This window comes from Schistocerca americana, chromosome X (assembly GCF_021461395.2).
Source record: "Schistocerca americana isolate TAMUIC-IGC-003095 chromosome X, iqSchAmer2.1, whole genome shotgun sequence".
Lineage (NCBI taxonomy): Eukaryota > Metazoa > Arthropoda > Insecta > Orthoptera > Acrididae > Schistocerca > Schistocerca americana.
In genome coordinates, this window is record NC_060130.1 from 88,010,419 (window position 1) to 88,025,448 (window position 15,030).

Consider the following 15,030-nt stretch of genomic DNA (forward strand, 5'->3'; position numbering starts at 1 on the left):
CTGGAGATGATGATATGCAGTATAAAAGATGGGGAAAAATTAATAAGCAACTTTATTTACAGACTGTGAGATATATATGTCTAAAAACAAAGATGATGTGACTTACCAACCGAAAGTGCTGGCATGTTGATAGACACACAAACATACGCACAAAATTGAAGCTTTTGCAACCAACGGTTGCTTCATCAGGAAAGAGGAAAGGAGAGGGAAAGACGAAAGAATGTGGGTTTTAAGGGAGAGGGGTAAGGAGTCATTCCGATCCCAGGAGTGGAAAGACTTACCTTAGGGGGAGAAAGGACAGGTATACACTCGCGCGCGCGCCCGCCCCCACACACACACACACACACACACACACACACACACACACACACACACACACACACACATATATATCCATCTGCACATACACAGACACAAGCAGACATTTGTAAAGGCAAAGAGTTTGGGCAGAGATGTCAGTTGAGGCGGAAGTACAGAGGCAAAGATGTTGTTGAATGACAGGTGAGGTATGAGCGGCAGCAACTTGAAATCAGCGGAGGTTGAGGCCTGGTGGGTAATGAGAAGAGAGGATATACTGAAGGGCAAGTTCCCATCTCCGGAGTTCTGACAGGTTGGTGTTAGTGGGAAGTATCCAGATAACCCGGACGGTGTAACGCTGTGCCAAGATGTGCTGGCCGTGCACCAAGGCATGTTTAGCCACAGGGTGATCCTCATTACCAACAACCACTGTCTGCCTGTGTCCATTCATGCAAATGGACAGTTTGTTGCTGGTCATTCCTACATAGAAAGCCTCACAGTGTAGGCAGGTCAGTTGGTAAATCACGTGGGTGCTTTCACACGTGGCTCTGCCTTTGATTGTGTACACCTTCCAGGTTACAGGACTGGAGAAGGTGGTGGTGGGAGGGTGCATGGGACAGGTTTTACACCAGGGGCGGTTACAAGGGTAGGAGCCAGAGGGTAGGGAAGGTGGTTTGGGGATTTCATAGGGATGAACCAAGAGGTTACAAAGGTTAGGTGGACGGCGGAAAGACACTCTTGGTGGAGTGGGGAGGATTTCATGAAGGAACAACAATACCCTAATTTGGTAGTTAACCTTACCTCCAAACCTCTCTCCCAATCAGAAACCTCTGTCCTATCCAAAGGCCTCATCTTCAGCCCTACTCCCAGATTCAACCAAACAGCCCTCGTCAAAGATTTACTGTCCTACACTCATACTCTCTGCTGGAAATATCACTTTGCCACGAAGAAAAATGATCCTGATTCTACTCCTAATGATCCAACTCCCCAACACACTATCCAAATTGAACCCTGCCTGGAACAGTTCCGTCCTCCGTCACAGCGGGACCCACCTCCTCTTCCTCAAAATCGCCCTCTCCAAACCTTCCAGGAATTTCTCACTTTCAGCCTTGCCTCTCAATCCTCCTTAAAAAACCTTAATCCTACTCCCAACATCACCACTGCTGAAGCCCAGGCTATCCGTGATTGAAGGCTGACCGATCCATCATCATTCTTCCAACGGACAAGGGTTCCACGACCGTGGTACTTGATCGTCAGGAGTATGTGGCTGAGGGACTGCGTCAGCTTTCAGACAACACTACATACAAAGTTTGCCAAGGTAATCCCATTCCTGATGTCCAGGCAGAGCTTCAAGGAATCTTCAGACCCTTAGGCCCCCCCTACAAAACCTTTCACCTGACTCCATCATCCTCCTGACCCCACCGACACCCCGCACCCCTACCTTCTTCCTAAAATTCACAAACCCAATCATCCCGGCTGCCCCATTGTAGCTGGTTACCAAGCCCCAACAGAACGTATCTCTGCCTACGTAGATAAACACCTTCAACCCATTACATGCAGTCTCCCATCCTTCATCAAAGACACCAACCACTTTCTCGAACGCTTGGAATCCTTACCCAATCCGTTACCCCCGGAAACCATCCTTGTAACCATTGATGCCACTTCCTTATACACAAATATCCCACATGTCCAGGGCCTCGCTGCGATGGAGCACTTCCTTTCACGCCAATCACCTGCCACCCTACCTAAAACCTCTTTCCTCATTACCTTAGCCAGCTTCATCCTGACCCACAACTTCTTCACTTTTGAAGGCCAGACATACCAACAATTAAAGGGAACAGCCATGGGTACCAGGATGGCCCCCTCATACACCAACCTATTTATGGGTCGCTTAGAGGAAGCCTTCTTGGTTACCCAGGCCTGCCAACCCAAAGTTTGGTACAGATTTATTGATGACATCTTCATGATCTGGACTCACAGTGAAGAGGAACTCCGGAATTTCCTCTCCAACCTCAACTCCTTTGGTTCCATCAGATTCACCTGGTCCTATTCTAAATCCCATGCCACTTCCCTTGACGTTGGCCTCCATCTGTCCAATGGCCAGCTTCACACGTCCGTCCACATCAAACCCACCAACAAGCAACAGTACCTCCATTATGACAGCTGCCACCCATTCCACATCAAACGGTCCCTTCCCTACATCCTAGGTCTTCGTGGCAAACGAATTTGCTCCAGTCCGGAATCGCTGAACCATTACACCAACAACCTGAAAACAGCTTTCGCATCCCGCAACTACCCTCCCGACCTGGTACAGAAGCAAATTACCAGAGCCACTTCCTCATCCCCTCAAACCCAGAACCTCCCACAGAAGAACCCCAAAAGTGCCCCACTTGTGACAGGATACTTTCCGGGACTGGATCAGACTCTGAAAGTGGCTCTCCAGCAGGGATCTGACTTCCTCAAATCCTGCCCTGAAATGAGATCCATCCTTCATGAAATCCTCCCCACTCCACTAAAAGTGTCTTTCCGCCATCCACCTAACCTTTGTAACCTCTTGGTTCATCCCTATGAAATCCCCAAACCACCTTCCCTACCCTCTGGCTCTTACCCTTGTAACCGCCCCCGGTGTAAACCCTGTCCCATGCACCCTCCCACCACCACCTACTCCAGTCCTGTAACCCGGAAGGTGTACACGATCAAAGGCAGAGCCACGTGTGAAAGCAACCACGTGATTTACCAACTGACCTGCCTACACTGTGAGGCTTTCTATGTGGGAATGACCAGCAACAAACTGTCCATTTGCATGAATGGACACAGGCAGACAGTGTTTGTTGGTAATGAGGATCACCCTGTGGCTAAACATGCCTTGGTGCACTGCCAGCATATCTTGGCACAGTGTTACACCGTCCGGGTTATCTGGATACTTCCCACTAACACCAACCTGTCAGAACTCCGGAAATGGGAACTTGCCCTTCAGTATATCCTCTCTTCTCGTTACACACCAGGCCTCAACCTCCACTAATTTCAGGTTGCCGCCGCTCATACCTCACTTGTCATTTAACAACATCTTTGCCTCTGTACTTCTGCCTCGATTGACATCACTGCCCAAACTCTTTGCCTTTACAAATGTCTGCTTGTGTGTGTGTGTGTGTGTGTGTGTGTGTGTGTGTGTGTGTGTGTGTGTGTATATATATATATATATATATATATATATATATATGCACGAGTGTATACCTGTCCTTTTTTCCCCCTGAGGTAAGTCTTTCCGCTCCTGGGATTGGAATGACTCCTTACCCTCTCCCTTAAAACCCACATCCTTTCGTCTTTCCCTCTCCTTCCCTCTTTCTTGATGAAGCAACCGTTGGTTGCGAAAGCTTGAATTTTGTGTGTAAGTTTGTGTTTGTTTGTGTGTCTGTCAACATGCCAGCGCTTTTGTTTGGTAAGTCACATCATGTTTGTTTTTAGATATATTTTTCCCACGTGGAATGTTTCCCTCTATTATATTCATATATGGTGTTACAATAAGGTACGGCCAAATTTTCAGGAAACATTCCTCACACACATATAAAGAAAAGATGTTATGTGGACATCTGTTCCATGTTAGAGCTCATTTTGGTTTCGTCAGTATGTACTGTACTTCCTCGATTCACCGCCAGTTGGCCCAATTGAAGGGAGGTAATGTTGACTTCGGTGCTTGTGCTGACATGTGACTCATTGCTCTACAGTACTAGTATCAAGCATATCAGTACGTAGCATCAACAGGTTAGTGTTCATCATGAATGTGGTTTTGCAGTCAGTGCAATGTTTACATATGTGGAGTTGGCAGATGCCCATTTGATGTATGGATTAGCACGGGGCAATAGCCGTGGCGCGGTATGTTCGAAGCAATTGATCAGTGTCTTAGGGAGCACTGAACATTCCAGCCTATGACTCACAACTGGGGAAAACCTAGAATGACGAGGACACCTGCAGTGGGCGAGGCAATTCTTCGTGCAGTTGACGATAACCCTAATGTCAGCGTCAGAGAAGTTGCTGCTGTACAAGGTAACGTTGACCACGTCACTGTATGGAGAGTGCTATGGGGGAACCAGTTGTTTCCGTACCATGTACCGCGTGTGCAGGCACTATCAGCAGCTGACTGGCCTCCACGGGTACACTTCTGCGAATGGTTCATCCAACAATGTGTCAATCCTCATTTCAGTGCAAATGTTCTCTTTATGGATGAGGCTTCATTCCAACGTGATCAAATTGTAAATTTTCACAATCAACATGTGTGGGCTGACGAGAATCCGCACGCAATTGTGCAATCACGTCATCAACAGAGATTTTCTGTGTACATTTAGGCAGGCATTGTTGGTGATGTCTTGATTGGGCCCCATGTTCTTCCACCTACGCTCAATGGAGCACGTTATCATGATTTCATACGGGATACTCTACCTGTGCTGCTAGAACATGTGCCTTTACAAATACGACACAACATGTGGTCCATGCACGATGGAGCTCCTGCACATTTCAGTCGAAGTGTTCGTACGCTTCTCAACAACAGATTTGGTGACCGATGGTTTGGAAGAGGTGGACCAATTCCATAGCCTCCATGCTCTCCTGACCTCAACCCTCTTGACTTTCATTTGTGGGGGCATTTGAAAGCTCTTGTCTACGCAACCCTGGTACCAAATGTAGAGACTCTTCGTGCTCGTATTGTGGATGGCTGTGATACAATACGCCATTCTCCAGGGCTGCATCAGCGCATCAGGGATTCCATGCGGTGGAGGGTGGATGCATGTATCCTCGCTAACGGAGGACATTTTGAACATTTCCTGTAACAAAGTGTTTGAAGTCACGCTGGTACGTTCTGTTGCTGTGTGTTTCCATTCCGCGATTAACATGATTTGAAGAGAAGTAATAAAATTAGCTCTGACATGGAAAGTAAGCGTTTCTGGACACATGTCCACATAGCATATTTTCTTTCTTTGTGTGTGAGGAATGGTTCCTGAAAGTTTGGCCGTACCTTTTTGTAACACCCTGTATATATATACCCACGTGGAGTTTCCCTCTATTTTTTATATATAATCATTCCTGTACCTTTACATGTACTTCATCAGGATAGTGGGAAGGCATCAGGCAAAGAAATTCTGTATCACCAAAATTATTCTCAACAGCCCTAGAGAAACTATTTAGACTCAAACTGAGATAATGTGGAAACAATATTTGTTAATGAAACATACCTGAACCACTTCATTTTGAAAATTGCATTGTGCTGTTTTCCTTTGGTGCAGGTATGCTTAAACAACAAAAGGGAGAAATTACTGGAACAAGTTTGAAAGTCGGCTTGAAAGTATAATATAATGAGACTAAAATAATGTACAGTCACCAATTAAAAACTGAAACTGTACAGCTTGGCAGTAAAGTCATGCTCTAATGTGCTTGTCCTTTCCCACCTCATTCTTTCTAAAGAATACACTTTCTCTTAAGTGGCTCTCTGGTCTCACTAAACTAAAAAATAATACTACAGTTGTAAGATAGTATGATAGTCACCAGACTTATTTTACCTTTAAAAGCCCCACAGCCACGGACTATCAACCTACTATACTTCCACAGACTTTCTCACTACATCATACCCTATGAGGTCTACTATACTTGCTTGGCCTTCTGCCTACTTCAGTCTTGAAGATCTGTGGCTCATTCATTGTGTTGGAAAAAGGCATGCAGTTTATCAAGAAACAAGCTTGGCCACAGTAAAACACATAAGGGTTCTTCAGAGAACTAAAAGAATAGACTAACTACATTAAATAAAACATATGATTAGAAATAGAACTAAAATACAATCTTCATTTACTTTAATAGAGGAGCTGATTTGTGGGGAAATAACAAAATAAAATTTTTTCCACACTTGCAAATGCTGCCCCCGGTATTCAAAACTTATTTATGTTATTTGTCACTCTCCAGTCTGTGTTCAAAAACTCAGCTGTTCGGTTCTGTCTTACTTCAACCCTCACTATGCTAGAATACCTGAGTTTTTCAACCCAGTAACAATCTAATACAGGCACGGTTTTTCAGATTTTTACCTTTGTGCCAGTTAGATGGCTGCTCGCTGCCAAAAACTGCACTCATTGACCACATCTCCTGTATCCTCTTGCACTGCCTGTGCTAGAACTTGGCAAATGCCAGTTTTCTTCTCTCCTCCGAGATTGAGCGGTCACATGTTCCCGAGTCTTTACTCTAAAACCAACTGATTGGTTGCTCTGGAATTAATAACAATCTTCAAGGATTGGGGGTCTATGTTCTCCTTTTCTTCAAAACCATTTATATCTCTGCCATGTCCTTTTTCCATGCCCTGGCCATTCCCTTGTTTAGCTCCATACAACCATGGAAGTTTTGCAGTAGTGGGAAATTCCACAAGCTGTGGCATGCATGTTATCTTGGCTGCCCATAATCATGAGGGAACTTCCAGGACTCACTAAGATGTTACACTGAGCCAGATGGAATATCTGCAAGCCCTGCAGCCCAACTTATTTATGAGTTCTTGTAGAAACTCTCACACTGGAGGCCACCTGCAGAATATACTTACACTGCCTTATTTCCATTACCTGTTGATAATTTCCTTCCGAATTTGCAAGGCACCAGGTTCATTGTCTTCTGTGTAGTTAGGCTGAGGTATTAAAATGTAACCAGTTCATGGGTTTTTTTATACTTAGGATATTTGAAGATTGTTACTGAATTACAAAAAAGGAAGTAAACAGGCAAATACAGAATGTTTCAAAAGGATGTTGAAGAGCTCTCTCCACATGCACAAGAAATTTGAGGTGAGTGGGGGGGGGGGGGGGGTGTATGTTTATCACTTGTTCGGCCCTTAGGAATCCAGTCAATATGGAGCCCTTCTAGGGAGTGGACCACGCATTCTGTGTGCGAGAATTTTACAAAAACAGTGACCGTAGCTGGGAGGAAATTTTGCACTGATCGTACAATGCATAATGTAAATGATGCTCCAAGTGTTCCCTTTATCCGGAAATGCATCAAAATGTTTGAGTCCACATCAACACTGGCCAAACCAAAATCCAGGTGATACAGGTTATAAAGAGTGTGTGGATCCAGGGATGGTGTAAATTGGCCTGTTCACAATGATCCTAACCTCTCCATTCATAAGTGTGCAAGTTCTTTAAATGTGAGCTGATCATCACTGCAGCAAATTCTGCAAAAAGACCTTAAACTGTACCTTTACAAATTTCAGTTGGTGCAAGAATTGAAACCTCAAGATTCCAGACACAGGCTGCAGTTCGTTAGTGATATGACTGAGTCCCCTTCATTTAGCATCATCTTTTTTCTGGCAAGGCTCATTTCACCTGAATGGTCACATTAGTAAGCAAAATTGCCACAACTGGAGTGCAATGAATCCTAAAACAGATGCATGAGAAACCCCTTCATTTGCCAAAAGTTAGTGTATGGCCTTCGATATTGCCCTGAGGAATAATTGGCACATACTTGTTTGAGCACAAGAGTTACAGTGAATTCAGAACATTTTATGATGATGATAAACGAATTTTTGTAGCTGAATTACAAAACTTTCCCATTTATAAGTAAAGAACATGGTTTCAGCAAGACAAGGCCACAGAACACACATCCAATGCATCTATCCTGTGAGTTTGCCAAATTTTCCCTGGCCAATTGATCTGCAGGAGGGGGTGACATAAATTGGCCACCACGCAGTCCAGATATGAGCCACATGATTTTTTTTTGATTTTTTTTATTGGGGATATGTCAAATCCATAATGAAGTGACAGCCATCCCACTGTCAACATGGCAACCTGTCATGCAAAATTTTGTTCGTCAGTTAAATAAGTGCTGTAGGCGTGCTGGATTGCATTTAAATAAATTTAAGGAGTAAATTCCTACACTGTATATTTCAATGATAAATAAAAATTTTGTCAGTAGGCTTAAATCTCCATTCTGTTTTGATGCATCAAATATAAACTTTCTTTTGAGACAACCTGTAAAAATGTCCTTGTATGCTTTTGGGACAGTAAATAGTGTTAAAGACAAAACTTCCAATGTGTCTCTAGAGAAGTTTACAATGAGTGTGCGTACCAGGTTTGACTTATGGCTGTGAATCATCCGACTTTCTATGCCAAAACAAGTCCTGAATTGGGAACTGCTCAGCGAGCTGTTGAAAAATACACGATGGAAATTACTTGAGAGAGAAGAGAAAGAGAGCGAGAAATTAAGAAATGGACTTATTTATTTATTTATTTATTTATTATCTTTTTTGCATGTAGTTAGCAACTGGCAACTTTTGCAAACATCATAGCATTTTTATACAATTTTTGTAGAAACAGTAGGAGTTTGCAATTCACATGTACAAGGAGCCGCTTACGGGTGATGCACTTGGCAGATTGTAAAGTTGTAATGGTACATATGATGGGAATAATAGGGTGCTTGGTCTGGCACCTTTGGTAGTACTTGATTCTTTTGACAATCATAGCTGAGAGTTATTTCATCCTCATTATTTATTTTTAGATTTGTGTAGAACATGTCAGCTCTCATATTGTGGACTTTGACCTGGGTTTGTAGGCTCTCCTTTTTGGCACTTCATTTTTCTCTTCATTATGATTTCCCAGTGATGAGCATGTCAAATAACTATCGTCAACATGTTGGCCACCAAAGCCAGTATTGAAATCTTTTGAAAAATGCACCTTTAGTAATCATATTCAACAATGTTTTCAGGGTTCTCTTCACAATTTACCTCCGTTTGCTCAATTTGCTGCGTAGATTCTTTTGGTGCTGGTTCCTCCCGAGCAGTGATGTTCTAAAGAGATGAACTTCTAATGTGGTTTTTCACACTCTCTCTTTCCATTTCATACAGCTTGGTTCTTCTGTCACCTCCTCTCATCTCAATGGGAACTGCATCTTGGTCTAAAATTTTTTGGCACAATCCAGTAACCCTATCCTTCTTAATTTGCAAAATTGACAAAGAAACTGCTTTGCAAACAGCAACATTTTTGATCTCCTCACCTCTCATTTTTTGATAGAGAAAAATGGGCAGTGGTAGTTTATTTCTTTTTTCCACCCTCATTGGATCTTCTTTCAGAAGATATGGTAGAGACATGTTGAGCTATGTAGCTGCCACTCTCGGGGTACTTTTTGGGTAAAACGTTTGTTAAATTTTTCTTAAGTCTTGCATGGTAAGTCCATTACATCTTAGTTTTCTGAAGAGATGTTTACAATCGGGCATCTTTGGGAAGACTATGGGTTTATATTTGAAACAAACCCCGATGCTTAAGTACGTAGAAGCAGTAAAAGGTGATGAGGAGGAAGGGGGGAGGGGTGGACCACATCACAGGTCTTGAAGAGTAGATAGAAGTCTGTACAGGCAGACAAAATAAATAGGTAGTAAGCACAATGAGCTAAGTTAAAAATCAAATAATGTATATAAAAAGGCATGATTAAACCACATGACTGGTAGGAAATCTCATTTTTTACTTCCAACACCCCCTCCTCCAGTGGTTGCTTAAAATCCTCTTGTGTGGACAATTCCTGCGAAACTGAATCTGGGAGCAGTCTGGCAACAGTATAAGTGTAGTCCATAGCACAACTCTGGATGATCATGCTCATTCCTTGCTTGACCATTAAATTGGTTGGACTACAGCACTGTGTAGAGGAGAGCACAGATCATACCATGATTTTGTTGAGATTATGTCATAACAATTAGTGTCAACACAGTTTTCATTGCGCAACATTGCTGTAATAATAGACGTCATTTTCTTACCTTTCTGTTTTGCAACATTTCTCTTCCTCTGATCAGAACACCTTTTCCTTTTCTGGGAGGGACCATTGCCCTTAGGATCATTCTGGTCATTTGCAACTACCACAACAGGTTTGGCTTCTTGCAGAATTCCTACTGATTCAGTTATTCCCACTTTGCTTGTACCATCTTCTGCATTTAAACCATCCACAAAAATCACTCCTTTCTTCAAAACACTCATCCAAATATATCAACAAACACACTGCTGATCAGCTGAACTGTGCTTACTGGCATGTATTTCAACAATGCATCAGCAGCGAGAGTTTCATTGTTGCATACATGTTCATTTCAGTGCAGCCACCCTAACACTGAGTGAGAATAATATCTCCTCCAATTGTAACAAACTGAAAAGTAGCTGTAAGTGTCTAGATTGGTAAGCCTGATGTCAGTTGGCATGCTTTGCACCTGGACATGGCGCAGTGACTGCCATGCCTGTTGAAATTGGTAGATATTGCAAATGTTGGATATTTAGTGGGATTTGCACCCAAAGACTATGTGCAATTAGCACCCTTTGCAACTAAACACAATTTTCTACAGCCATTTTCAATGGCTTATAGTTGGTTTTACACTCTAAAACCTATTCCGTCATATAGGCACAGAAAAAATCTATATTGCAGTCTGTGCAACTCAAAATCAACAAAACATACATTTTGCGGCTTTTGCATCTTGGCTACTCAAATAATATTGTACTTCCACTGGTGACTCAAGAAAAGAAATATACTTTGTGCATGGTTTCTTTGGACTACAAAATATTCAATATAAGAAAAAAGAATGAAAACTTATGAATGAGAAAAATATGTTAAATTCCTTTACACTTGAGGCCATTTCACAGAAAAGTTCTTAAATGTAAAATTAGTCACATTTTCTACTGTGTATTACATTTTCAGTCACATTCTGAAACATGAATTCGTCTCTGATGGACATAATTAATTAAATTTTATGGTGGTAACACTTTTAATAGAAAATTTTTCATCATCATTTAAGACTGATTATGCCTTTCAGCGTTCAGTCTGGAGCATAGTCCCCTTTATAAAATTCCTCCATGATCCCCTATTCCGTGCTAACATTGGTGCCTCTTCTGATGTTAAGCCTATTACTTCAAAATCATTCTTAACCGAATCCAGGTACCTTCTCCTTGGTCTGCCCCGACTCCTCCTACCCTCTACTGCTGAACCCATGAGTCTCTTGGGTAACCTAGCTTCTCCCATGCATGTAACATGACCCCACCATCTAAGTCTGTTTGCCCTGACTGCTACATCTATAGAGTTCACTCCCAGTTTTTCTTTGATTTCCTCATTGTGGACACCCTCCTGCCGTTGTTCCCATCTACTAGTACCTGCAATCATCCTAGCTACTTTCATATCCGTTACCTCAACCTTATTGATAAGGTACCCTGAATCCACCCAGCTTTTGCTCCCATACAACAAAGTCGGTCGAAAGATTTAACGGTGCACAGATAACTTAGCCTTGGTACTGACTTCCTTCTTGCAGAAGAGAGTAGATCGTAGCTGAGCACTCACTGCATTAGCTTTGCTACACCTCGCTTCCAGTTCTTTCACTATGTTGCCATCCTGTGAGAATATGCATCCTACGTACTTGAAACTGTCCACCTGTTCTAACTTTGTTCCTCCTATTTGGCACTCAATCCGTTTATATCTCTTTCCCACTGGCATTACTTTCGTTTTGGAGATTCTAATCTTCATACCATAGTCCTTACATTTCTGATCTAGCTCTGAAATATTACTTTGCAAACTTTCAATCGAATCTGCCATCACAACTGAGTCATCCGCATATGCAAGACTGCTTATTTTGTGTTCGCACATCTTAATCTCACCCAGCCAGTCTATTGTTTTCAACATATTATCCATATATAATATGAACAACAGTGGAGACAGGTTGCAGCCTTGTCTTACCCCTGAAACTACTCTGAACCATGAACTCAATTTACTGTCAACTCTTAACTGCTGCCTGACTATCCATGTCAAAAAAATTTTAAGGGAATTAATTTTAAAACTTACTAAGTTAATTTTCAAGAATTTGTTTCATGGGAATATGCAGGTTTCCTGGTATTTTGAGTCACATTTGTTGATTTATTTTGTATTAATGAAATTACCAAATTTTATTAAACACATTCACAATCTTTGAACTGTAGGTCCTTTGTAATTTTCTAGTGTAATTATTTTAAGAATTTATGAGAATGTCAAATGTGATGAACTGACTGTTTCTCACAGGCAATGACATTCCACACAGGCTATACTGAAACAGTTTTATTTGATGGTTGGAAGATAAATTCTGTTGGAGGTCTTATTGGCTCCATTATTGGCATCGTATTCATGGCTGCACTGTATGAAGGACTGAAGTACTACAGGTACATTTTAGTGAAACAAACATACAACATTAATTTAAAGATTCAACAATACATCTTGTTCTACAATATTTTTCTTTCTTTCTTAGAGAGTATCTCTTCTGGAAAACATACAATGGGCTACAATATAGGTCTGTCTCTGAACCAGGGGAAAAGAACACAACTTCTGAAGATAACCAGATTGTACAGTAAGTGTTGTGACATCATAAAGCTAAAGAATTGAGTTTTCAGTACTGTTGATACATTACACCATCTCAGTGAAATTAAATTTGAAACTTTCAGAACTTTTGGTGATGATTTATTGCAGTTGTGGAGAAAGATGATTTTTAAGTATATTTTTGTGTCTATTGCACTAATAAATAAAGAGATTAAATTAATGCTGAATTGAATAGTTTTAAATTTTTTTGTTCTCAGAGACACTTTGTAAAAAGGAAGAGAAATTGATTATTTTAGCACAATCAGAATTTGCACGTAAAATTTCATAAAATATATAATCATTCACCAGAAGTTTATTGTTAGCATCAATGACACAGAACACATGAAGGAATTCAAAATTGATTCAGCATCCAATACATAAAGCTATCGTCAGCCTAAAGATTGATTTGGAAACTAATTGTGTTTTATTAGTTGTGGCCCTATTGTAAGTAGTTTGTCTTTGTATTCCTCTGATCTTTGAAATGACTCGCCCAGATAATTACAGGGTAACCTATAGTTTGACTTTTACTCTACAGTACTATGGTGCAGTTTGGCATTTCTTACATTAACAAAGCATTGTCAGAAATGACAGAAATAATAAATGACAGAATAAATCCCAGGACCTACTGGGTATTGTATATGTCAGATCTTTTCATTTGTAATTTAGGAACTATCCACTTTTTTCCAACTGTTTATTTTTCTAATTTTTATGCAAAATTATTCCATTTTTCACACAATTTCATATTTTATTAACTCTTTAACTATCAGTACATTAGGATTATAAATAAGTTAATTGCATTACACGTAAAAAAGATGGTAAATCCAGCATTCATAAAATGAAATCTTTATGCACTCTTCAGTAACTGCACGTGGAAAGGATTCAACTTCTATTTGAAAGCCACCTTTACTGTCGCTTCTGGGTCATGGCAGTCTACTTTCTTCTTCTGCATCCTGATGTTCCTCTACCAAACACTAATTTATCATTTGGTTGTTAATGCATTCCGTTGTGATATATCTACAGAAAAGTCTCAAACCACAATTTTCAGTCCTATAAACTGCTTTAGGCTTTTGTGGTCATCTTGTATGAATTAGATTCCCTACTTCATTCCAACAGCATCTTTTATTTCTGTTTTATATAACTCTTTTAACAATACCTTTTTAACACTGGAACAAAACCAAGTTGAAATGGAAGATGAAAGAAATAGAATAGAAGGCTGCCATTTCATCTATCAGCTCACTATTTTTCCTCTTAGAACATAATCTGTTTGGGAATACTGTCACTGGAAAATTTTGCATTTTTAAAAATTGTACATTCTCTTATAGTTATTGAATTCTACTTGTATGTATGTTTGGAAGCTGTAAAGAGGAATTATTTTTTTCTCTCTCTGACTGTATACTGTACAAAATGACCAAGGAGCTGGTTGGTGCAATTTCCTTTAACTTCAGGAACCACAGACACACATGTAGTGCTATTGTTATGTTGTTAATGCCTGTGCAGCTAATTACAATAATTCTAACTTTTGTTCAGTTACAAACTTCTGCTATTTTGCATGCTAAGTCTCAACCCTATTTATGTGTGGGTGCCCTGTAGATGTGAGTTGCATTGTACTTTTTTTTATTAACTGCTCAATGAAGAACATCTGAAAATGTTAAGTTTGTAAATTACACTGTTCATGTTAATAGAAGATCTCCAATCAAGTCCTACTGATTGTATTGCGTTCATCGTCACAATATTTGAATGTGTCCACAAACCAGTTGTCATGTTCTTGAAGAGCGAAGCCCTGCATTTAGTCATAAAAGATAAGTAAACTGTACGGACAGGCTCGGAGGATCATGCAATGCTGACTAGCCATTGTGTCATCCTCTGCCATACAATGTCATTGAGATGTGGTATGGAGGGTTAAGGGATAAACAAACTACTCTCCTGGGCATTGTCAGATTTCCTGGCCCTGGAGCCACTACTTCTCATTTGAGTAGCTCCTCAGTTGGCATCATGGGGCTGAGTGCACCTCATTCCAACTCTCCCACCAAGAAAAAATCACTGGCAGTGTTGGAAATTGAACCTGGATCCTCTGCATGGCAGTCAGATGTGCTGACCACTCAGCTACAGAGGTGGACACAGTTTGCCATCACATCTATTAATCCCTGGCCACTTTCCTCTTCTTGGAGGGAAAACATACTTAAACTGACACTGAAAATTTCCCGTCTAGGCAGAAACCACCCCACTGCCACCCTGATCCTCTTGCTGAGCTCTGGCAGTAATGACAGTATAACGGCTAAGTAATATGCATTCATTATAGCTTGCACAGTTACAAATTTAACTGCCTGCACATTTGGTGCTGAAGTAGGACCCTATTTTTACTCTCCAGTTTCATGC

At 41.1% G+C, this 15,030-nt stretch overlaps 1 protein-coding gene across 2 annotated transcripts in view; it reads left to right on the forward strand.

Annotated features, from left to right (window-relative positions):
* Positions 1-15,030, forward strand: part of LOC124555378 (high affinity copper uptake protein 1-like) — a 164,157-nt gene that overhangs the window by 128,200 nt on the left and 20,927 nt on the right. For both annotated transcript variants that reach the window (XM_047129270.1, XM_047129271.1), the window contains exons 3-4: positions 12,325-12,461; positions 12,548-12,646. In XM_047129270.1, the coding sequence (XP_046985226.1) occupies positions 12,325-12,461; positions 12,548-12,646 (236 nt within the window). The remainder of the gene's footprint in view (positions 1-12,324; positions 12,462-12,547; positions 12,647-15,030) is intronic.